Here is a 16,188-nt window from a genome sequence, read left to right as displayed (position 1 = left end):
ACACGGTGTTTGTCTGTCGGTGGGATGAGACGGAGAGGAATGAGAGTGGTGAAACAGTGGAACAAATGCGCCATGTGAAAAAGTCCCAGGAACGCCTTCGTATATGCCTGATTACGATAGATGCCCGTTTCGAGACTCCAATTATTCTGGGCCAGGTTGCCGGCACTGATGGAACAACGAAGACTCCTAGTCCGTTGCCCCGATCGAAGTATCAGTTTCCATGGAGAAGCCAGCGTTGAAGTCGAAACCGCCCTCTTCCGCCCCATTACCGTCATGCAGGAACGAGTCGAAATCGAAATCGTGCAACACATCGGTCGACTGCATTGGGTCTGCGAAGTCGAGATTGGAAAAATCCTATTGCGCATGTCAGTGAGAGTAAGGCGCCGAAGGTGGTGGCAGCGGGCTTACTATTCTTGCAGTGTCCGAGAAGAGGTTTGTCTGGCTCGGATCTGGATTCTGCGGCGCCTGGACAGGAGGAACTTGGGGCGGAGGCGCTGGCGCCGCGGGCTGTCCGTTCGGGACGACCGGAGCAGCGTTGACGTTATGATTCTTGGCAAAGCCAGTCGCGTTGACGGGAGTGATTGGCGTCGCGGGAGTGGGTGCCTCTTGAGGTGCCTCGGCTTCGGGGGCCGGAGTTGCTCCAGCGTTGCTGAGGTTCGCGTTGCTTTTCTTTTGGGCAGCGGCCTGAGAACGATAGGTTTTAGGAGCTGTCAACAATCTTGGAGAGACCGTGGGACTTACCTTGTTCTTGGCATTCTTGGGTTCCTTCTTCTTGGGGGGTGCCTTGTTCGCTTGCTGTGGCGTGGGTGGGGCAGCGTTGCTGACCTGGGGAGAAGAGGTTGCGTTCCGGGAGTTGGCAGCATTCGCGGCCGCCGCCGCCGCCGCCGCCGCCGGAGCAGATGGCGGAGGCATAGATCGCTGTGTCTGGGTCGGAGTCCCCTGAATGGGCTGTGGAGGCTGCCCAGCCATCTGGCCGTTTGGTCCGCCTTGCTGCCACTGCATTCCGGGAGCTCCCTGCGCACCCGGCTGTTGTGCCTGGCGCGCAGCCATCATCTGCTGCGGGTTCATCTGACCATTAAAGGGGGGGTGCGGAGGCCGCATTGCGCCATTCATCTGGGCCATGTTCATATTGATGCCAAAGTGCGACGCGGCGTTAGGGTCCATGTTGGCCCCGATAAAGGTCATCGAGTTGGGAGAACTCCGCGATTGCGCTGCGCCGTCCGGAAGCGGAGATCCTATGTTGGCAGCATTGTTCATTTGCTGATTGGCGCGCTTCATCTGCTCGACCGGGTTAGGCGACGCGCCGCTCCGGCCGCCGGGAGGCGATGTTCCTTGGAAACCCGCCTGTGCATTTGGTCCCGGCGGAGCGCCGGGGCCTCCGGGACCGCCGGGGCCGCCGGGGCCTTCAACGCGTGGCATGTTCGTGTTAAGATCCTGCTCCTGTCGGGCCATCATCAAGCGCTTCTTGTTCTGCTGCTCAAGCAGCATCAGCTGCATCTGGTAGTCCTGGAGAGCGTGATTACTCCCTCCAGTGGCCTGGCCGTTGGCTACGCCGGGCCTCATGTTGCCGGGGCCCATCTCTCCGGGGTTGTAGTATTGGCTTATAGAACTGGCCTCGGGACCTTGCGGCACCATAGGGGAGCCCTGGGCCTGCGGACCGCCGGCGTTCGCCATAGGCTTGTTGGGCATTTGGTTGCCATGGTGCTGCGTCATGTTAGTCGAGTACGTGGCAAGGGTCTTGGCTTGTACGTGAGGAGCTGCAGAGGCAAAGGCCTGGAGCTGGTCAGGATTCAGCGAAGTTGGGTTGATGCCATTCTGAAGAAGCAATGCTCGTGCTGAGTCGGGGCCGTTTCCTACCTGCTGCTGCCCTGGCATGCCCTGTCCCGGTCTTCCGTTCGGCATCATCACGCTCTGGTTGGGATTAAACGACGTCCCGTCCAGGCGAGGTCGCTTGGACGGCGACGGCGCATTCTCAGCCGACCCTGGGGAAGCCGCTCTCGCGCGGGCTCCGTCCATGTCCGAAGGGTCCCGCTGCATCTGGCCGGCCGCCTTTTGCTGATGGAGCATTTGCATCGCCTGAGGGCTGGAACGGGAGGGAAAGGGTCAGTAATTGCGTGCGGGCGTCCTCCTCCCCCAACAAACGGCGCTTACTTTTGGTTATTCGCCATGGCAGTCCTCTGCAGTTGATTGCCCTTCATGGCCATATTCATGGCACCGTTCGGCATGCCCCGCATCATGTGCTGCTGGTAATGCTGCTGTGCGAGGTCGGGGCGCATCTGCCGAAGCATATCTCGCTGCTGCTCCTGTCGCATACGGGACTGTTGCTAGCCAAGGCGTCAGTTATGGGTCCGATACGTGCCGGCAAATGTGTAAGCGGCTTACCTGGGTATGTTGGACATATTGATTCACCTGGCCGCTTGAGCCCTTGCCCTTCTGCGAGTTGAACATGTCCCAGAAGAGGCAGAACCAATCGTAGAGGAAGCAGCTGTCCGAGACTGGCGTGGGCACGTTTGGAGCAGGCAGGTCGTCAGGGCGCTTCCGGTCCAGGCCCTCCTTGGTATCCGTATCCATAGGATCGTCGCCGGCTCCGTTCCCGATTAAGTTACCGTTCTCATCGCGAAGCTTCCCAGGGCTGTCCTTTTTGACGTTGATGTTGGGGTCCTCTTGGTACATGGCACGGGCACAGTCAAACATGCCATAGCGAACAAAATATTCGTAGATGTATGTGTTGAGTAGCGTCCGACTCGAGTCAGTGAGCTGCATCTGACGCGGAGCGGCCTGGTGTGGGAGTGCGCCGTTGTTCATCATGTTCATCGGGGCGCTAACCGGACCGCTCATGGCGGTCATGTTGGGCATGCCCGCCATGGTGTTCATGGCTCACGGCTGATGGCAGACGGCGGTCTACCTGGTGGAATAATTATGGGGTATCGGTATGGAATGGAGAAAGAGTCGGGCAGTTGCGCAGCGCGGGCGCAAGCTCGTGACTTTGTGGGTGTGACGTGATCGCAGTCGCCCCAGATTAGAAAGCAAAGCTAAGGTTCGTTGGTCGCCACCTGTGGCACACCGAAAGCTTAGGTTAGGTCCGGTGAGGCGGTGGGCGTGTCGGAGATAGTGTTAACCTTGCGAGAGTCAGACTCGCGGGCGGCCCAACGGCGAACAGAGACGCGATCGGGGTTCAGAGAGGCTGGCAGTGGGAGGCGGTCGAAACGGCGTCGGTTTACTGCGATGGGGAGTTGAATGGGAGTGTGCGATGGCGATGGCGATGGAGGGGAAAGATATGCGTCGAATTGCAGTGGCAGGGCTGTCGGGGGCTGGGCCACGGCGGAGTGGGATGATGGATGATCCCCAAAAAAAGTCGAAAAAGCGGGAGAGACAGGCCGCAACTGCACACGTTTGTGCTGTGTCGCCACGGCGAGACTTTGCGCGCTATCGCTGCCCCTTCCCTCTTCGGCTCCGGCGGTCGTCGCAATTGTCGTCCTCACCCGCGACGCTGCTTGGCCAATCCGGCAATATCGGTGATGGTCGACGCGGCGACGCTGGGGACATCAAACTGGCATGGCTCGAGGAGGGTGGGATGGAGTGCGAGGAGCAGGGACCAGTGTGGAAGCAGAAGAGGAGGAGAGGAGGACGGGGGTTTTGGGAATTTTCCAATTTTCGGCGACACTTGAGCGCAATGGGGGGACGGGGAGAGCACAGGAAGCAGCAAGGTGATTGGGGATGCTCTTCAGCAGCAAGCCGCCCGGGTCGAATCCTCTGCCCTGCGCAGTTTTCGGAACGGTTTTGGCTGGGCCTCTGCGTAGTTCTGATACTACCGCCGCTGCTGCCTTGCAGTTCAGGTGTTTCAGGCATTCACGCAGCAAAGTTAGGCAAAAATTCCGTTGTCGGGGCCTTGGCGCCCCGGTACTTCGCTGCGCATTGGAAATGATCAAATCATTGAAGCCGTTGGTTCGCTTCCACGGCGCATGACGCATCGGCCATACCTAAGAAAATGTCATTTCCTTCTCGCAATGATGCTCGGTCGAACGACGGCGCAGTTTTAGTTGGAAAAAACTGAGGCGAAGATGAGGCGGCTAGTGTAGAACCCTCATTCGAATGGGGACACCCCGAGATCGCTGGCAATGGCGGGCAGATTTCGCGGGTGCCACGTTTGGCAAGGATCTGGCGCGATCTGGTTGGCGAAGGCCTAGGATGATTTGCCTTCCAAGCCTGTTGGGCATCTCGGAGCATGGCCGCTGAAGTTGCAGCCCGATTCCAGCGGTGCCGTTCTTCGCTGCAGAGGATGAGGCCAAAGCCCAGCCTTCATCCGAGACGCAGGTCTGGCTGTCTGCTGGCGTTGCTCACACCCAGCTCTCACCTCAACCTTCGATCGCATAACGTAACTCGAGAGGCCACTGCAAGATACCAAACGCTGAGTACTCGCACATGCCCTCTTTTGATACAACCGACTCATATCAAGAATGAGATCATCGGCAGCGGACTAGTCTAGTCGCAATAACCCCATGCACGCCACTCCCGGGATTTACACTACAATAAGCTCGCCGAGTCTGGTGGTTTATTGCGGCTGGCGCTCTGGAGAGGCTTGTGGCTGTTCTGAATCTGCAAGCCCTTGATTCGGGATGGCACGGTGGATCGGACGGGCCGGCATCCCCGGCAATGGCGCAACAGTGCTTCCCAGGATCCTCCAGTCTGGTTGGTGTCTCCTGCGAGCCGTTCCTTGCATTAGTCTTCTGTTGTGAAAGAAGCCTCGTCTGCCGAGGTCGCCCTCGGGATGCACTCTGACCTTTTCGGCGATTCACACAGGCGTTCTTGTCGCAGTCTTCAGAGCATCCATTCGCTGCGGCAGCATGTGCGCCGCGATTAGGTTGCGGGGGGATTCCCACCCGCGTCATGATCGACCGCGCCACGGAACCAGCCGAAGAAAGCCACAGAACCCTGACCCGCAGGGCAGGGGACACCCCGAATCCCAAGACTGCGAAGAGAGCTGGATGCAGCCGGGAATAAGAACCCGTACTTAGCTTACCTTAGCCTCCACAACTCTCCAGCGGGCGGAGTGCGCATCGTTCCCTCCGATCAAGAAACGGATCATCAAAAGATTGGTTGTAGGGCCGGGCCGGGCCAAGCCTGATCCCTCGCGCCGTCCTTCCTAGTCACACACAGTCACAGAGTTTCGGCCCTTTTACTTGCATCCAGGTGCCATGTCGAGCCCTCCAAAGTCCAGCAGCGAAATAGCTTGCCAATACCGTCATCTAGTGACTGTGGCAAAGTTCTGTAAGACTGTGCAAGAGCTAAGACGATTTTAATCCCGAGTAGGGACCTTAGGAGCAGTCGCTCACGGGAGACTGGGTTACGCGGCCTCCTTCTTGCTGTGCACTGTCACCTGGCCAGACCTTATACCGTCCTAAACCCGCTTGCCCAAGAGTGCCGCCGTCGACCGGTTGTTAGGACAACTGAACTGGCAGCCATAGTTTGGTTCAATGCCCGACATCGGTCAGTGGAAATCATGTTGGCCGTCCACGGTGAATCGAGCCAATACAATTTCATCTCCTCCCACCGAGTGCCCCCTGGGGGGGCGGTATTATTAAGATGAACCATAACTTGGGTACAATCGCCACGGTTAAGATTCAGCACTGCCAAGCTCTCAAGAGACACTCGATGGTATCTCTTCACCATCCTATCATCAAGGTACATTTTTATACTGTAGGTGTGAGTCCAGCCTGCCTTATCTTACAATCTAGGCGTGGTGGGAGACATTCGACAGTAACCCGTGTTTACGTTTCCGGCCGGCCATATGCCGGTGAATTTAGTGGCATCGACCAAGCTGCTCTAAACCGCGGGGCAGACGTTCATGCATTGATCGTCGTGCCAGAGCGCAATAAACTGCTCACATTTTATCGCATCCCTATACACTTTGCAAGGATTGAGACAAACCTGCTGAAGCGCTCTCAGCAATCCACTGAATTTCTTCGGTCTACGCTGACCATTACTAGCTAGGGTGTTAACAACTTTAATAATAACTAATCAACGATGATCTGCATGAAGTCGGGGTTAGGTTGGTCCACCATAGCAGATGAAACAGGTGTTGTGTTAGATACGATGATACGCAAATATCTTTTGTTTTATCCATCAATTTGGAGAAACTGGTTTATCTATCGTAACCAAAGACTTCTCTCCCTACTGTTGGAAGACTCGTACTAATTAATGGTCTAAACTCGGGGGAAAAAAATAAATAAATAATAACCCTCTTCTCGATACCACAGATATGGCAGATACACTCCAAAATCCAGCAATTCTACTGTTATTGTGGTAGATAAAGTGATCTCTGGTGCTTTAGACCGCCGTATCTCAATCGTATTGCGTAAGTAGGCCTCACATCCTTTCAGTCAGCTCCGGATGATCCAGTTAGCATCATGTCAATTTCCTCGAAATCTACAACTGATTGATGGTCGAGATCTTTGAATACGTAAACAAGCAGTATACTTCTTATGATGATAATATATGGTTTAAAAACCGAGCAGAGGGTATCATGAACTCAAGCGCCCCAGACTCCATGTGGTGTGCGACAACCAAAGTATTACCTTCCCATCAACTATCCCGACGCCCAGTATGCCCGTTCCGCCCATTCCCAAACACCGAGATGCCGGCTTTCTGATTCCAAGCCAAACAAACCGTCAAATATTAAGATAAAGAAATCGGTCTTCAGCGCAAGATCGTGCCCAACTTAGCCCGTCAGTTGCAACGACCTCCTGACGGGAGTCCAGGTAATTAGGCAATCCTCAAACATTAGACAGATACGCCACCCCTGCCAGGTCCAACTCCATCAACAAATCATCCACAGCAAACGGCTCCTTCATGCTCCTCTTCCCCCCCTTCCCCGCATGCTGTTGTCGAACAGCGACGCTCGCCGGGCCCATACTCATACTCCGGTCCCGCATGAACCGCCCTAGGATGTCCCTGGCCGTGGCGGTCTGGCGCATATTCGGCAGCCCGCAAAAGTCGATCCGCAATCGCCACTGTTGCGGGCACTGCTGAGGGGGCTCCGATTCCCGGTAGGCGAGCATCTCCCCATTGTAGTTGACGTCGCCCGTGTAGAGACACCTGCCGGGCGGACAGGACGTGCATTCGAGGACGAGGTAGTATTGGGGCTTCGGAATTTCGGGCTCTTTGTATGATGAAGTTTGCTTCCGCCCGTGCTGCTGGGCGGCTGCGGCTAGCTTCTCGGTCGGGCCGTATTCGCTCCTCCTCTGGGGGTCGCCGCCGGGGTTGGAGAAGCACTGGCCCATATTGTCGTTGATGCTATTGAAAAAATGTCTTGATAAATGCTGAAGCCCTCGGAATAGAGCAAGCCTACTCTCGAGGCCCGGTGCCATGGCGGCTTTTATGGTGGTCTCTGGTGAATGAGCGTGTCGGAACATGGCGGGTGTTCCCTTTGAGATGTGTCGCTCAAAGAACAATGCTTTCATATCCACGTGGTTTCAAAGAATAACCGTTGGCCGAACGGGTCAGGCCGAGTGGTAGGATTATGAAGCGATGTGCTGAAAGTAGGGTGCGTTGGTTGCCTTTATAAATGTCTTCAGTCGTCCGTTCGGGCGCCGGTGCTTAGAGAGGGGAGTTGGGACAAAAAGAACCGTGGTGCGTGGCCGGCCGCGTGGCAGGTGAATTGAATCGAGATATATGATCACTCAGAAAGGTCAACTGGAAGAGTCGTGAGGCGGATTCGTCGGTGTGGCGGTGTGCAGCGCATGTCTCCGGGTGGTCAACACCCGAAGGCGAAGCTGTAGGGGGCTGGTGTGACCGTGCGATCCGTATGGATTTGCGCTTCGGTGGGCTTAGGGGAGAATGGCGCAGCCCCGCCGCAGTGGGGTGGCTCACTCCTGTTGAGTGTACGCGCTGCTGGGCAGTGTTCCGAACGACCCCCACCCCTCGCCTGGAAGTAGGTCCGAAGCCTGTCACACTGAGGTGCTCAGTCGTTGGCAATGGTGGGAGGCACCGTTTAGGATTTGCAGCAACACCAAATTTCGAATCACAACTGGAAGGCAAAGATATAAAACAACACTTTTCAACGCCAGGCTTCTGGCTTGAACAGCAGTCGAAGGAAAGAGGTTAGAACTCCCGAAGGTAAGCTCGCGGCTATCGATTGAACTGGAGAACTGCAACATTGTCTAAACATCATCTCCATCGACACCAATAGCCAATCGAGTCGTGCCCACAGGTCTCAGAGTTTTTGTTGTCTTCGGGAAAGAGCCCAAAGGTGATCAAATTTGACTTTTGAGTGCCGAGAATCGGTCGGCGCTTCGTACCGTGCGAGCCCCAACCATGCTGATGCCAGCTAGGCCTAGGCCGAACTCTCGCCCACCCAAGAAAGCTATTCCTGAATTCTGTGCAGGCCGGCGTTTATGTACTGTACACAGCGCTGGATTCTGGCGGGTGCATTAACCTGGGTGGAACGCTGAGAGAGCGCCCGACCAAGGGGGGTAAGGCATGATGATCCCATCTTCACCAAGCATAGAACTGCCTGCGTGACGGGGACCCGGTTGTAACCGGACACCCAGGGGCTGACTTCACGGGAGACCGACACGTCGTGGAAAATTGCCCTAGACTAGCCCTTGTGTAACACCTAATCATCTTCGGGCGGGAGTTCGTCGTCGATGTACCGTATGAGGCTGATCCGCATCTCTGTCGTATCATTTCCCCTCAGCACGTCGCTGATGAAGTGGGCTTCGACCTGCATCTGAACCATTTCCAATGCGCCCCTCAGAACTCCACACAGAATATTCGAATACCATAGCTCGTCCTGGGCCCGGCCATCGTCCGGCAGTTCCACAAAGTCGGCGAAGGGGTTCTCATCGAACACGAGTGAGAACTGCTTGCTGTCACTTGTCCAGTTTGTTATTGTAGGCGTGATGTTGAGAAAGATTTTGAAGCCGACCTGTAACTCGATCGTCAGTCGCACGGCCATCTATCTGTAGCCTTGGCCGAACTTAAACCCACCTTGGCAATCATCTCTGCTGTCTCGCGAAAGTTGGAGCACCTCCTGACCGTGTTCGACTTTGCCAAATAGTCTTCTATTAGCCGCAGACCAATGTTGTAGCCCATCTTATCCAGCTGTTTATTGACCTCGACGTAGTCGCTGTCGAAGTCTTTGCAAAGCTGCGCGACGATGGTGCCGTAGGTGAGGACGACGAGCTCCGCGTTGACCTTGTCCATCCGCGTCCTTTTCGTAGTTAGCGTTGCACCGACTCAATGTCGGAGGATCAGCTTACTTCCAGACCCTGCAAAGACGAAGTTACCGATCAGCATGCGTATCGACGGGCAGCTGGGACGGACGCGACAACATACTCTTCCCCTAAACGGGATGCTTTATTTGCGGCCATTGTAGGGTCGTATTGCGAGCAGGAGCTCGCTACAGGCTTAAGGAGTTAAAATGAGTTGAAAAGAGCTAAAAAAGGGCTCGTAATGCTATGGGTGATTGACGCAAATGACTGCCTCGAGAATGAGTCGGCTTGCGATGACGAGACGAGTCGGAGGATGGAGATTGAGTCGGAAGTGAGTGGTGTTTCCAATTCCAGCTCCCTTAGCAGCTACAAGGGTGCACATGTGGGGAGGCTGCCCCACCGATACCCGACCTACTACGTTAAGCTCCATGGCCCCGGTGGCCCCCGCCAGGACGGCGGAGCGCGGGGGATCTAAAATCCAGCTTCTTGCGGGTACCTTCCGGGTGTCGGCTTAGCGTTGAATTCCATTTTCTGGAGACGCGCATCATCAAGCCCCGACAGGAACAGCGCCCAGCCTCAGCCTCGCCGAAAAGCACACCGATTGTTGCACGTACAACACCATCATAGGCTACACTGCCGCAGATATCATGTCAGAAAAGAGACCGGCATCCGATGACCCCAGCGAAGGACAGCTCGTTGTGAAGCGGCAGAATGTGGGCTCTAGTCGCGCCCTCACCACCCGCTCCGGCGCGTCTGGGGCCAGCGGCGCGCTCGTTCAGGCTGTATGTACACATTGCTCCCGATGCGTATCCTGGTGAAGCGCTGACAGTGTGGATGCAGGCACCCCGCACCAGTGCTCTGCAGGCTCCGGTAATGGAGCTCTCGGGACACTCAGGGGAAATTTTTACCGCCAAGTTCGACCCGACAGGGAACCTCATCGCGTCTGGGTCGATGGACAGGACAATAAGTGAGTTTCCGGAAGCTTTTGGATGGTGGGAGGCACGGCTGACCGAGCCGAAGTGCTCTGGAGAACATATGGCGACTGCGAAAACTACGGCCTCCTGAATGGGCACCGCGGTGCGATTCTCGACCTCCAATGGTCACGCGACTCGGATATTCTCTTTTCCGCATCCGCCGATACGCATCTCGCGAGCTGGGATCTCACATCGGGGCAAAGGATACGACGCTACGTGGGGCATGAGGAAATCATCAACTCGATGGACATTAGTAAGCGCGGCGAGGAGCTCCTCATCAGCGGAAGCGACGACGGGACGATCGGCATCTGGGATCCGAGGACGAAAAACGCTGCCGACTACATCGAGACCGAGTTCCCCATCACGGCCGTTGCTATCTCGGAAGCTGGCAATGAGATCTACTCGGGCGGTATCGACAACGACATTAAAGTGTGGGATATCCGAAAGAAGGCCTTAGTCCATTCGATGCTCGGCCACCAAGATACGGTAACCACGCTCCGGGTCTCGCCGGACGGTCAGCAGCTCCTTTCTTATGCCATGGACTCCACAGCGAGAACGTGGGATATCAGGCCGTTCGCCCCCGCCGAACGCCACATCCGTACCTTTGACGGAGCGCCGCTCGGCCTCGAGAAGAACTTGATCCGTGGAAGCTGGGACTCGGATGGCAAGAAGATTGCGGTTGGGGCCGGCGATGGCACGGTCGTCATCTGGGGTAGCGACTCCGGGAAACTGCTGTACAAACTTCCGGGTCATAAGGGGACGGTGAATTGCGCCGAGTTCGCGCCGGGATCAGCTCCTATCAGTAAGTACCCCTAGTATCTGCAATGTCGCTGCGCTACTAACTGGACTATTAGTTCTTTCCGCGTCTTCAGACCGCACAATGTTGCTGGGTGAACTCAAGTGAGGAGACCGAAGAAATAAAGGAGATGTTCCAGCGAGTTTTGGGGAGTTCCACGTCCGAGCAAATTCGGTCTCTGCCTCATTCTGTGAACGACACATGGAGTAGGGTCATGATAGCCAGAAAAGACGGTGCGATACTCCTGAATTCGGAATATGAGGACACGAAAAAGCGCCACCAATGTTGGATTCTCCGTGAAACAACGATAGTTATCGCGTCCGGGGCTACGGATCCAGATCGGCTGTCCAATTTCAAGGTGGCGGACAATGAACTACGGATATTTGTCTTCCGGGGGACATGGAACCGAGGAAATTGGTATCAAGGTTCAGCATCCAAGAAAGCGGGCGGTAGAAATAAGTAGAGATGATACCCAGCCTCAAGAACTTGAAGGATAAGCGCGCGCTACTGTCAATACTGCCTTGGATGGAGCAAATCCTTCACTGTAAATACAAGCAACCCAGAGCGACAAGCATCGCGTGCGGGATCGAGTCTTCGGCGCTCTTGAAGTGCTGTATCTGCCGTCTCTACCACATACACAATTCTTGCGCTACCACATCTGGGCGGGAACACAAATCCACGGCTCCACTTTTCAGCGCTTCGTTTCAGAAGCCAGCGTTCATCCGGCCTTTTGCGCCTTCATCACCATTCAGCTACGCTTTACCTCGAGCACATACGTGGTGTTGCCCACATCTTGGCTAACGTATGTGAGGTGTCCTAAATCTTGGGCTGAAGCACAGGTTCAGGGGTAGTGAATCCGAAACGTCTTGGCCGTGGCGTCCTGCCCCACCCTCCAACTCATGCAGGCGGTTTGAAGTTCGGAGCCCATGGACCAATTAACCTTTTCTCCCCCTTCAGGGGTTCCGCACGGCTTGCGCCAGTCCACGACTGCCAGCGAATTGCGTTCATGGAGTGATCAAAGGCCGAGACTCGACTGGATATCGTTGGTGACACACCGGGAAGCAAGGTACGCGTTTGCAGTGATGGCGAGGGGTGCTGTCATTTGCCAGTTCAAGGACGGCAAGGTTTGAACAGTTACTGGTCAAATTATTTGGGCATGCTGCCCAACGGGTTGTTCCGAGCGAGGAGGTTGAGACGCCGCATATTCTCCCACGAAGCAGGGGTTTGAGGGGCTGGATACCCGCTTCTCCCTCCCGCACACGCGGGTAACCATCAATGGACCCTTCTTTTTAGCTTTCCAGACCTTGCAAATGCGTTCCTGGTTTGGCCCCCTCTCTTGTCCAGTGCTTGTGCTTTTTGTGATCTTAGTGTCAGGCACTGGCTGGCTGTGAGGGAATGGAAGGTTACTTCCACCACACCCCCTGCATCTCCATCCCGAGTCTCACCTTCAACGCGGCCCCATCAACTCGACCTCCCGGATTCAGTCCACAAGATCCCCGAACACTCGATCTGTGCTCCCAGGCTTGGAGCCTTGCCAGCCAGTCGCCGTTGCCTGAGCGTGCTTCTTTGCCCTCCAGCGCACGCCCGCCCGCATACGCCGAAACAAAACACGGTGCGGTGCCCGCCTATCGAGTGACTGCCGTCATTCACGATTCGGTTCTTTCTTAGTTTTCCTTTTCCATTCTCGTTGATCGTTGATTTGACTTGAAGGTCGACCCATCCCTTCCCTTCTTTTTCATCCTTAGTGTCCTATCGACTCCCTCCCTCTCTTGTGACGATACAACAGATCCAAGTGAGCCGCAGAATTGTACTTAGGAATCGACACATGGCCCTTGTTTTTTCCCTCTGTTAATTTGGCATACATCATCCGGCTCTGGGAGCCATTAATGACCGGACGGCGTCTCTCGGTTTCCTCTTTCGCTCTTGCGGTTTAACAGCGACGGAGCACAAGGAGTTTATGATACCCACACCACGACAGGCCACTCTGGTTTTTATTGTTCCAACGATCTTCTCCCTTCATTCTTGCCTCGCGCGGAAAAGGTCCGCAAAAAATACGCAGCTTCAGGCCGTCCCACTGGTTGTACGACAGCGACACCTGACCTGGGTAACTCATATTGACCTCAACAAACCCGGTTTCTCGTCCCATTAAATACCGGTTTGGGGGGGGGACAACAGGCCATAATCGACACGAGTATTGGGAGGGGATAATAGGTCGAAGGAAGCAGCAACAAACCCTTACCGGACGGGCAACGCAGAGCAGCATGATCACCGCAGCACCGTCCTCATAGCAAGCCACGACGACTGAACGAACTCACTCACCTTGTCGAAATGAACAATCTTGGGTTCATCCGCCAGCCCAACCTGAACATGGACCGCTTCAACCTGTTCAATCGCGTCCGTGACATCACCGGCGCCAACAACACCATCAATACTGCCGTGGACGAAGGCCCGGCACGGCCCGCCCCTACTGCGGACCCCGCCACCCTCAATAACCGCAACCGCTACAGCTCTTACAATCCCTACGACAATGACGACCGAAATGACCCTTACTCTGACCGCACCCCGCTGTCCCCCCGAACCATGACTCTCGACGGCGACGGCGACGACGACGATGATGACCATGACGACCACGACCATGACCGCGACCGCGACCACGACCTCGAAGCCCAGCGCCCCTCCCGCGCCGCCATGGCCGCCACGGCAGAAATGGCCGAGCGCTCCACCCCGACGACCCGCTTCCTGCACCGATTCCGCCCAACCATCCCTAGCTTTCTGAGCCACACCAGTTCGCGGTTCCCTCACTTCCGCCCGACCAGCAGCCACTACTCGGGTGAAGGCATCCACGGAGCGCCGACCGAGACAGTTATTGGCACCGGCGGCGGTGGTGGCGGTGCGGGTGGGATGTGGGTTGATGACGTAGTAGAAAGCCCCAAGACGCCCGAGTTCCGCATCCGGGAGCAGGACCTGCCCTCGACCAGACTACATCTTCCCAATTTGGCGAGGACGTGGAGTCAAGGTTCGAACGGACCTCCTACGCGGCCGGGGACAGCCGCTCCGAGGGGTGGGATTGCCCCGCCAGAGCCGGTGGTCCACGCCGGGACGACCAGGGCGGGTTCGGGTCCGGAGCGTGAGGATCGGGAGAGGAGGCGGAGACGGGGTCATAGGAGGGAGGGTAGTGGTCGGTCGGGGAGGCCGGGGAGATCAGGGAGATCGGGAAGGTCGGGAAGGTCGGGGAGATCGGGGAGATCGGGGAGGTCGAACAGGTCCGGCCATCGGTCGCAACGGTCGAGGGACGAAGGGAGCGGACGGAGCGGGGCTAGTAGGCGAAGCAGGCGAGACAGGGGAAGACGGAGGAGGGAGCGCGGCGGTGATGAACAAGAATCGAGGGAGCGCGGGCCACCACCGAAGCACTTCCTCTTTTGTTTCCCCTGGATCAAGTCGCGCCGGATTCGATCGCAGATCTTGCGTTGCTTCGTGTCTGGGATTTTTCTCGCCCTGATCCTGACGGTTTGTAAGTGTTCCCAGGGGTGCTGTTCACCTGACAGCGGAGCGAGAAAGGGCTGACAACTGCGTAGATCTCTCGCTCTCCATCACCAAAAACATCAACAGCAGCGAGTTCACGGTTCTCCTGATCCTCGTCATTCTCTTCGTCACCATCTTCTTCTGCCACGGCCTCATCCGCCTCTGCATGCTCGTCGTCAAAGCGCGCAAGCGGGAACAGCTTGTACAGCAGGGGCAGCTCCCTGAGATGCAGGGCCCAGGAGGCTATGCCATCCCGCGCGAGCCCATCCCCGTGGTGCTGGCCCGTGACGAGGAGGCTGCCGGCATCGAGAGCGAAGCCACCAAGACAGGCCCGCCGGCGTACGGCGTGTGGCGGGAAAGTGTGGTACGTATCGGCCCCAGGCCACCTCCCCAAGCCTAGCGTTGCTAACAATGATGCGGTAGAGGGTCGACCCGAACCGGCTCTACTGGATGCGCAACCATCAGGCGTCGGTGGAGGAGGAGACAGATGTCGGCTCCAGCAGCGCGGAAAGCTCAAACGCCGGCAATGCTCGCGCGAACGCTCCTCGACCGCCATCGTACTCGTCAGACGACGGTGTCAGCTACGTGGTAGAGGCTCGGCCGCGGTCAATAGCGCCGCCGAGGACCGACGTGTCACTTATGACGAGCTCGCATCCCTCCGAGGCTGGGCGGGCAGGAATGCCATCGGCTTGGTAAGATCCAAGGGGCCGGAAGGCTGCCATGGAGCTTCTGCTTCTCCGGGGGTGTTGAACAGTACGCCGGGGAAAACTAGAAAGGACGGGGGATGGGACGGAACTTGGCCGAGGAAGCAGGACGGGATCCGCAGAACGACATGGTCAAGATTTCGAAGGGGCGTTTTCGCGTGTACGTAATCGTAATCACGAGGTAGAACATCATCAGCCACGAGGCAACCGTCACTCACATGCATTGTTGACGGCATCGCGATTGCGAGACCGAGCCCGGGAACTGGAGCTGCCGCCGAGCCACGAAAATGCGCAAGTCAAAGGCAGGATCCAGCGATTGTAACGCCTGCAGCGAATCCAACCCAAAAGAGGCGAAGATGGCGGGGATGTACCTGCATGCAATGGCCCGCAGGACGCGCTTTTCCGACTAATTGTACGGAACGTCCGATAAGTTATTCTGCTATGGAGCTTCGTACCACCAGGGGTTCTTGTCAGAAGAATTCCCAGCTGCCGACGTCGGTGCGCGCGGTTCGCGATGAAAATTCGCGTGGAGGTCCAGTCCGCTGGGGACAGGAGGCCAGGGCTGGAACCACAGCGAGCCGCATCTGGTTGTGATGGGGGAGCAATTTCTCGCCCCAACCAACCCGGCTGATGAGGCTCGGGATAACTCTTTGCGGATGCTAGATCGCCCTGGCCAACCTGTTTTGGGCTTTCCGGACCCAGCACCTCCTGCCTGGACTGGGGGCAGCACAGGCTAGGATGGCGTCAGGGCGTGGCTGGTGTTCTGCAGAACGGCGTGCGGTTGGGCATGATTGGGCGAAAGAGGGGTTTCCGAGCCTGTCTTGGTTTCCCTGTCGCCAACCCCGCTGCCGCAGCAAAAACCCCCGTCTGAATCGATACCAAGCCAGCCGCCATCCGTCTGACAAACAAAACGCGACGACAATACGCCTCCAAGCTGACAGGGCTGCTGTTTGCCTCGGTCGGAGTAGGTAATTCGTACA

At 56.7% G+C, this 16,188-nt stretch overlaps 5 protein-coding genes across 5 annotated transcripts; 2 read left to right on the top strand and 3 right to left on the bottom strand.

Moving 5' to 3' along the window:
- Positions 1-186: 186 nt before the first annotated feature.
- Positions 187-2,874, bottom strand: MFIFM68171_09968 (Transcriptional activator somA; the record flags this gene model as incomplete). The annotated part of the gene is made up of 5 exons (XM_071065387.1): positions 187-354; positions 409-684; positions 742-2,083; positions 2,152-2,324; positions 2,383-2,874. 5 exons carry the CDS (start codon positions 2,872-2,874, stop codon positions 187-189), a joined length of 2,451 nt encoding a protein of 816 aa, XP_070921488.1.
- A 3,899-nt stretch (positions 2,875-6,773) lies between these two features.
- Positions 6,774-7,280, bottom strand: MFIFM68171_09967 (uncharacterized protein; the record flags this gene model as incomplete). Its single annotated transcript, XM_071065386.1, has 1 exon — positions 6,774-7,280. One exon carries the CDS (start codon positions 7,278-7,280, stop codon positions 6,774-6,776), a length of 507 nt encoding a protein of 168 aa, XP_070921487.1.
- A 1,334-nt stretch (positions 7,281-8,614) lies between these two features.
- On the bottom strand, positions 8,615-9,371 carry MFIFM68171_09966 (Trafficking protein particle complex subunit BET3; the record flags this gene model as incomplete). Its single annotated transcript, XM_071065385.1, has 4 exons — positions 8,615-8,926; positions 8,989-9,211; positions 9,261-9,269; positions 9,337-9,371. The coding sequence occupies 4 exons, from the start codon at positions 9,369-9,371 to the stop codon at positions 8,615-8,617; spliced, it is 579 nt and encodes a 192-aa protein (XP_070921486.1).
- A 488-nt stretch (positions 9,372-9,859) lies between these two features.
- MFIFM68171_09965 (Pre-mRNA-splicing factor cwf17) lies at positions 9,860-11,090 on the top strand (the record flags this gene model as incomplete). Its single annotated transcript, XM_071065384.1, has 4 exons — positions 9,860-9,994; positions 10,053-10,179; positions 10,233-10,988; positions 11,041-11,090. The coding sequence occupies 4 exons, from the start codon at positions 9,860-9,862 to the stop codon at positions 11,088-11,090; spliced, it is 1,068 nt and encodes a 355-aa protein (XP_070921485.1).
- Positions 11,091-13,310: 2,220 nt separating this feature from the next.
- Positions 13,311-15,200, top strand: MFIFM68171_09964 (uncharacterized protein; the record flags this gene model as incomplete). The annotated part of the gene is made up of 3 exons (XM_071065383.1): positions 13,311-14,493; positions 14,558-14,868; positions 14,928-15,200. The coding sequence occupies 3 exons, from the start codon at positions 13,311-13,313 to the stop codon at positions 15,198-15,200; spliced, it is 1,767 nt and encodes a 588-aa protein (XP_070921484.1).
- Positions 15,201-16,188: the final 988 nt, after the last annotated feature.

The sequence above is a fragment of the Madurella fahalii genome, assembly GCF_045866475.1.
Source record: "Madurella fahalii IFM 68171 DNA, scaffold_5, whole genome shotgun sequence".
NCBI lineage: Eukaryota > Fungi > Ascomycota > Sordariomycetes > Sordariales > Madurella > Madurella fahalii.
This window is presented reverse-complemented; position numbering and strand designations above follow the sequence as displayed.